The 6,484-nt window shown below is 48.2% G+C and overlaps 1 protein-coding gene across 1 annotated transcript; it reads left to right on the plus strand.

The window, feature by feature from the left end:
• Positions 1–2,776: 2,776 nt before the first annotated feature.
• LOC121849910 (ras-related protein Rap-2b) lies at positions 2,777–6,022 on the plus strand. The gene is made up of 2 exons (XM_042339368.1): positions 2,777–3,454; positions 5,177–6,022. The coding sequence occupies exon 1, from the start codon at positions 2,829–2,831 to the stop codon at positions 3,378–3,380; it is 552 nt and encodes a 183-aa protein (XP_042195302.1). The 5' UTR covers positions 2,777–2,828; the 3' UTR covers positions 3,381–3,454; positions 5,177–6,022.
• The last annotated feature ends 462 nt before the right edge of the window (positions 6,023–6,484 follow it).

A 6,484-nucleotide genomic window follows, 5' to 3' on the forward strand; every position in this document is an offset into this window, starting at 1 on the left:
AAACAGCCATAAAATGAATAGGCGATTTTATCTCAGGGATTGTTGGCCAGGATACCGGAAGAGAGAAACTCCCTCCTGTGTTCAAATGGTGCCATGGGATCTTTAACATCCACCTGAACAGGCAGATGGCGTCTCATCTGAAGATCAGCATCTCTGACAATACGGCACTCCCCCAGTGTCAGCCGAGTCTATGAGTTCAAAGTCCCCACGTAGGGGCTTGAACCCATAATCTTCTGATTCAGAGGCGAGAATGCTGCTCACTGAGCCAGGCTGACATGACAAGGCCGGGAGGGAATGGGGCAGATGGGGAGGGATGTGTGGCTTAAATTCCACATTCTGAAAGTGGCATCATCTGAGGAGTCCTCTAAGAGGTTTCATACGGTTCATAACTGTATTTTTCTGGGAGCATAATTAACTGTGCTGACATGAAAACTTCTCTGCCAAGGGAAAGCATTCAAGTGTTAATTATCATTCCGTTCTGGAGCGTATGAGGCCCTGTAATTTTGCCCCTTTCCATCTGCTTTATGACAGCCTGAGCCTCACTCTTCCTCTAAGTGGGACACTAAGTCTGCAGTGTCTTAGCCACATATGCTCTAAGCAATAAGATACCTGAGGAGGGCCCAAATAGGACACTGCTTTATCTCCACCTTTCTCCTTATAAAGAAAAGTCAAGGTTCTTAACAATGAAACGCACAGGGATGAAGTCCCACCTTGTCTTAGCTTAATGATGGCCAACCTGTGGCCCACAATGCGATGACAAGCTGGTGTTTCACTGTGAGGAGTTACAGATGTTTTATTCAGTGTGGTCACAGATGTTTCATATAATCATATTTCAGATTTCACATAGGTAATGATCCCTTTAAAAAAAAAGTCACACAATCCATGGCTGTTTGTGGGATTGGCTGCCGTGTTTGCTGACGAAATACACAGTCATTGCACATTAAAGTAAGTCCCGTGAAGTGCTTTGAGACAACCTCCCAACGTTGAAAATAATAAAAATAATAATAATCTTTGCATTTGATATCACATCACTGAGGCGTCTCAAAGTGGTTCGCAGAATACATTGCAAAGTGGATCGACTATTTTGTGGGTGAAAAGCTCTGTGTTCAAATGAAAGTCATTATTATTATTATTTTACATAGAATCAAAGCAGCTTTATTATGCCTGTCAGTAATTAGGCTGACAAGGCCAGGCTTGGTTTGCTGTGCAGATAAATGGAAAGTTTTAATCTAAAGATAACGTTTCACCTTGAGCTGTGGCTAGCCCAGCCTATTTCCCTGACTGTCATTATGCGCTTTCTCTTGAATGACGCTGCTCACTCAGCAACAACAACAAATTGCATTTAAATAGCGTCTTTCACGGCGGGAGGATATCCCACGGTGTTGGACAGTGAAAGGTTTGCACCCAAGCTGGGATTTAGGATCAACAGAGGTGGGAGGGCAGCGAAAAGCATGGGCCTTGAGATGGGCTTTGAAAGGAGTGGGGTGAGGCGGAGGGGCACCAGGATGAAATTCCAAAGGGTGACCGGAGGGGGGGGGAGGGGGGGGGTGCAGAGAAGCTCAAGGTGATGGAGCGGGCGGGCAGAGAGCGCGGACAAGTTAGTAAAGGTTTAGTAGGTCACGGAGGCAGAGACGGGCAATGCCATGGATGGTTTTGAAAGTGAGGGTGAGGATCTCGAACTCGATCCTCTGGGGATGGGGTGTGGGGGGGTGATGGGGAGGGCAGTGGAGCCGGGCGAGAGGGTGGTGTGTGTGTGTGGGTGAGGGGGGGTGTGTGTGTGTGTGGTGTGTGATCGGGTCACGGAGCCCCTTTTGCAGGCGCGGGGGCGAAGACACGAGCTGCGGCGTCCTGGACGATCTGCAGCTCCCGGAGGGTCAGGGAGACGGGGCGCGTAAAGAGGTGCGCCGGTAACACTCCGCGTGCTGTTTAATCCGAACCTTCGGGGCGGGGTGGAGCGGGACGGCGCAAAATGCAGCGGTTACATTTAACTCCCAACAAAAAAAAAATCCCTCTCCCTTCCCTTTCTCTCTGTGTGTGTGTGTGTTGTGTGTGGTGTGTGTCACAAGTTCCTGATCTTTTGCATTGCTCAACCCTTAGCTCCTCCTGTGTGCAATGCCAAGGCTGGTGTGTTGGTGTGTGTGTGTGTTGGTGTGTTGTGTGTGTGTGTGTGTATGTTGGTGTGTGTGTGTGTGTGTGTGGAGGGGAGGAAAGGGGAGGAGAGCCAATTGAGCGTGGGAGCAATAAGAGTCTCTGCGCCAGAATAAAAAAAAGACCTCGCCTTAACCAGTGTGGCACTGCACAGCTGAACACAACACAGTGCTGTTCCCCTCTTCTCTCTCTCTCTCTCTCTCTCTCTATAAATATAAAAGCAGTGGACGAACCCATTTTTTTTTAACAGAGAACACAGACAAGACACACAGAGAGAGAGAGAGAGAGAGCAAGAAAAAAAAATACCCTCTCTGTGTACCAAGGCTCTGCTCAGTGGCAGAAGGATTTTTTTTTTACCAACTCAACCCAACCCAACCCAAGGAAAAAAAAGAAACCCAGGACGAGGGGGTGAAGGAAGGCAAAGAAAAGAAAAGAGAGAGAGAGAGAGAGGTGTATGAGCAGTGGTTGTTGGTCTCCCAATAGCTGTGTTGTTGTTGTTGTTGTTGGTGGTGGTCATTTTAAGCGGTTTTGGTCCAAAAATCACCATCAGTTGAGAGTACAGAGAGAGTGTGTGTGAGTGAGTGAGTGAGTGAGTGTGTGTTGGGGGGTGGGTGTGGGTGTTGGGGTGTGTGTGGGTGTGGGTGTTGAGGGAGGGTGGGGGGGAGGGGGTCCTTGTGGCCATGAGAGAGTATAAGGTGGTGGTCCTGGGCAGTGGGGGGGTGGGCAAGTCTGCTCTGACTGTCCAGTTCGTCACCGGCTCCTTCATCGAGAAGTACGACCCGACCATCGAGGACTTTTACCGCAAGGAGATCGAGGTGGACTCGTCGCCCTCGGTGCTGGAGATCCTGGACACCGCCGGCACCGAGCAGTTCGCCTCCATGAGAGACTTGTACATCAAGAACGGGCAGGGCTTCATCCTGGTGTACAGCCTGGTCAACCAGCAGTCCTTCCAGGACATCAGGCCCATGAGGGACCAGATCATCAGGGTGAAGAGGTACGAGAGGGTGCCCATGATCTTGGTGGGCAACAAGGTGGACTTGGAAGGCGAGCGGGAAGTGGCCCACGGGGAGGGCAAGTCTCTGGCCGACGAGTGGTCGTGTCCCTTCCTGGAGACCTCGGCCAAGAACAAGATCTCTGTGGATGAGCTGTTCGCGGAGATCGTCCGGCAGATGAACTATGTGTCTCAGCCCAACGGGGGAGACCAGTGCTGCTCTCCCTGTGTCCTCCTCTAACTGGGGCTTTATTTACAAAGCCCCGAGAAAACCCCCTCCGCGACATTTTGATGTTTCCCCCCCCCCGAAAAAAGGTGAGGGGCGAGTAAGCGCGTGTGTGTGTGTGTGTGTGTGTGTTCGGTATCTGCTCCATATCAGTCTTTTTTTTGTGTGTCTTATGTGTTTTGTGTGTGTGTGTGTGTGTGGGGGGGGGTATCTGCCTATGTGTTTTGTGTGTGTGTTTCCCTATGTGTTTTGTGTGTGTGTTTCCCTATGTGTTGTGTGTGTGTGTGTTTCCCTATGTGTTTTGTGTGTGTGTTTCCCTATGTGTTGTGTGTGTGTATGTTTCCCTATGTGTTGTGTGTGTGTGTGTTTCCCTATGTGTTGTGTGTGTGTATGTTTCCCTATGTGTTGTGTGTGTGTGTGTTTCCCTATGTGTTGTGTGTGTGTGTGTTTCCCTATGTGTTTGTGTGTGTGTGTTTTGTGTGTGTGTGTGTGTTTCCCTATGTGTTTCGGATCTGTGTGTCTGTCTCTATGTGGTTGTCTGTGTCTGTGTGTGTGTATGTGTCTGTCTGCTCTTGTGTACGTGGCTGTGTTTTGTGTGTCTTGTGTGTGTGGTTGTGTTTTGTGAGTGTTGTGTATGTAGCTGTGTGTCGTGAGTGTGTGTGTGTGTGTGATGTGTATCTGTCTGTGTATTGTGTGTGTGTGTGTGAGTGTGTTTTGTGTACCGGTTGGGTTGTGAACCCAAATGCTTTTTAAAAAAAAACCCAACTTTTTTTGGGTGCACCCAACCCCTTCCTTAAAATAAGACCAAGCTTTTGCTTTTTTTTAATATACAAATCACACACAAATACACACACACACACACACACACACACACGATCATTACTTTCACTGACACAAAGGACAGGGAGAGGAACAGAGAACCTGGTGTGCAGCAGAAAGAGAGAGGAAAGAAAGAGAGACAGAAATACACACACACACACACACATAAGAAATCTGCATTATTTGGGTTATAATGCTCCCTTATTTGAGAGGCAGCTTATTTTTGCACACCTCTTTCTTTCTGTGTGATAGCGTATGAGAGAGAAAGAGAGCCCTTTCACCATGTAAAATGGTGGGGGAGTTCACCAACCCTCTCATCTGTGCCTGTGCAATGCATATTTCCACTGGCCCAAAGCAGTGTGGGTTTACCAGGCCTGAGGCAATGTTCAGCCTCTTATCCCAACCCACACACCCCCAGTAAGAGATCCACCGTTTTGTTGAGACTCGCTGGCATCCGCACCCCCTTCGTGCTCGGTATGTGTTTAAAGTGAAGACCGCGGTTAGCCGGTTTGGGTTAAATTTAAGCTTAACCTTTTTTTCAATGGGCTGTGGTGCTGTGTGTGTAAAGGAGGGGAGAGGATGATGATAATAATCTGTGAATTTGGTAGAATGCCTTTCGGGTCAGGAAGTCGCTTCACAGCACGGTGCTGTAAAATGTAGTGACTGTGAATTTGGAGGTGAATGGGGCAACCAATTTGCCCACCGCAGTGCCCCTAAATTGCCCCCGCTAAACCCTAATCTAAATCTTACCTTAAAACCTACCTCTTCGGCTCTGTCTACAGTCACTTCCTCTTTGCACAGAGACCTGACACCTTCTCTACCCACCCCACCCCACCACAGCGCCGCATTGGGGTGTCAGTTAGCCTGGACTGTACAAGTTCAAAGTCTCGAGTGGGGCTTGAACCCATAAAGTTCCGACTCAGATGCATGATTGCTGGCGACTGAGCCAGGTTGGATCTGCCTGTAATTGTATTAATATTCTTGTTCCCCAGGTGCAGGATTTCTATGCAAAGTTGCATTGCTGTGACGGCCTCTGACCTGCGCTGGTGCATACATGGACTGACCGACCGGAGAGGGGGCTGGCTGTGAGGCGGGTCACACCTCCAGCACTGCCACGACGTGGAATGTGTGTGGGGGACAAAATTCCTTCTATTTTCGTCACCTGCTGTAACCATTTGCCTTCCCCTCAAGGACCTGCTGAGATATTGGGAGCCCAGCTATTTAAAAAAAAATGAGAGGAAGTGGGTATTCGTAACTGCGCTTTGCTGACCATCAACCAACCAACCAACCAACCAACCAACCCAACTATTATTTAAAGCAAAGAGGAGACTAAGAGACTGGTGATATCCGTTAATGTTCCTCTTTGGTCGGTGTGCCCCCACAAGACAAGCTCAGTCATCCTAGTGCCTTGAAGACTGCTGTGAGACAGACAGTATGTGCCAATCTGTGCAAGCCACCACACATTCCCATTAGCAATCAGCACGTCAACTGTACGTAACAATAATTCCCTCCCAATATCCGCACAAAGCATGCTGAGACAGACAGACCGGCTATTCTTGGTGGAACTTGTAACTATTTTCGTTTCGGCCTTGCCTCTTTCAAACTCCGTTTCCACGTCATTTTCAAGGGTTTGGGTTTGGAAATTCCCAAATGGTTTCCGTTCCCTGGTAGCGAGGGTTCACCTACCCTCTGTTCCGTGTTCTAACCTCGCTTCACAGGCCCACAATGACGAGAGAGCGGAGTGGAAATCTGAACACACTGTACAATTTAACTGCGAAAACGAGCGTTTTAACAGTTTCCTCCCCCCCGCCTGGTCCAAGACTTTTAATACAAAAAAAAGTGCATTTTTATATATAAAAAGCAAACAAAAAAAAAGAAAGCGTTTTGTGTTTTTTTTAATCGCATTTTTTGAAATATTATTTGGCCTGTTTAGTGCGATCGGTGTTACACAGTATAATAACTGCACAGTGAGTTTCAATATATCAGCTAATCTGATAGCACTCCTGCCCGCTACTCAGCAGGAAGGTGCTAGGTAAACGCAGATTGTTGTTCACAGTTGAGACTATTTTTATTGTGCAAAATAATTCATCATATTGGGTGTGTGAGGTTCACCGTATGTTATATAACCCTGTAGTGTGTACACAACCGCTGCAGATTTTTGCTTTCTGATGCCAAAAGTGGAGTCCTGTAGCTCAGTGGTTAGAGCACTCACCTCGCAAGCGAGAGATGTGGGTTCGATTCCCAGCAGGGTGAAACCTTGGGCTAGTTTCCTTACTTCATACACCTGATAATAATCCTTA

This window comes from Callorhinchus milii, unplaced genomic scaffold, assembly GCF_018977255.1.
Source record: "Callorhinchus milii isolate IMCB2004 unplaced genomic scaffold, IMCB_Cmil_1.0 Scaffold11, whole genome shotgun sequence".
NCBI lineage: Eukaryota > Metazoa > Chordata > Chondrichthyes > Chimaeriformes > Callorhinchidae > Callorhinchus > Callorhinchus milii.

What these genes read in the sequence shown, in the direction of transcription:
- LOC121849910 (XM_042339368.1), top strand. Translation starts at nt 2,829, where the DNA reads ATGAGAGAGTATAAGGTGGTGGTCCTGGGCAGTGGGGGGGTGGGCAAG.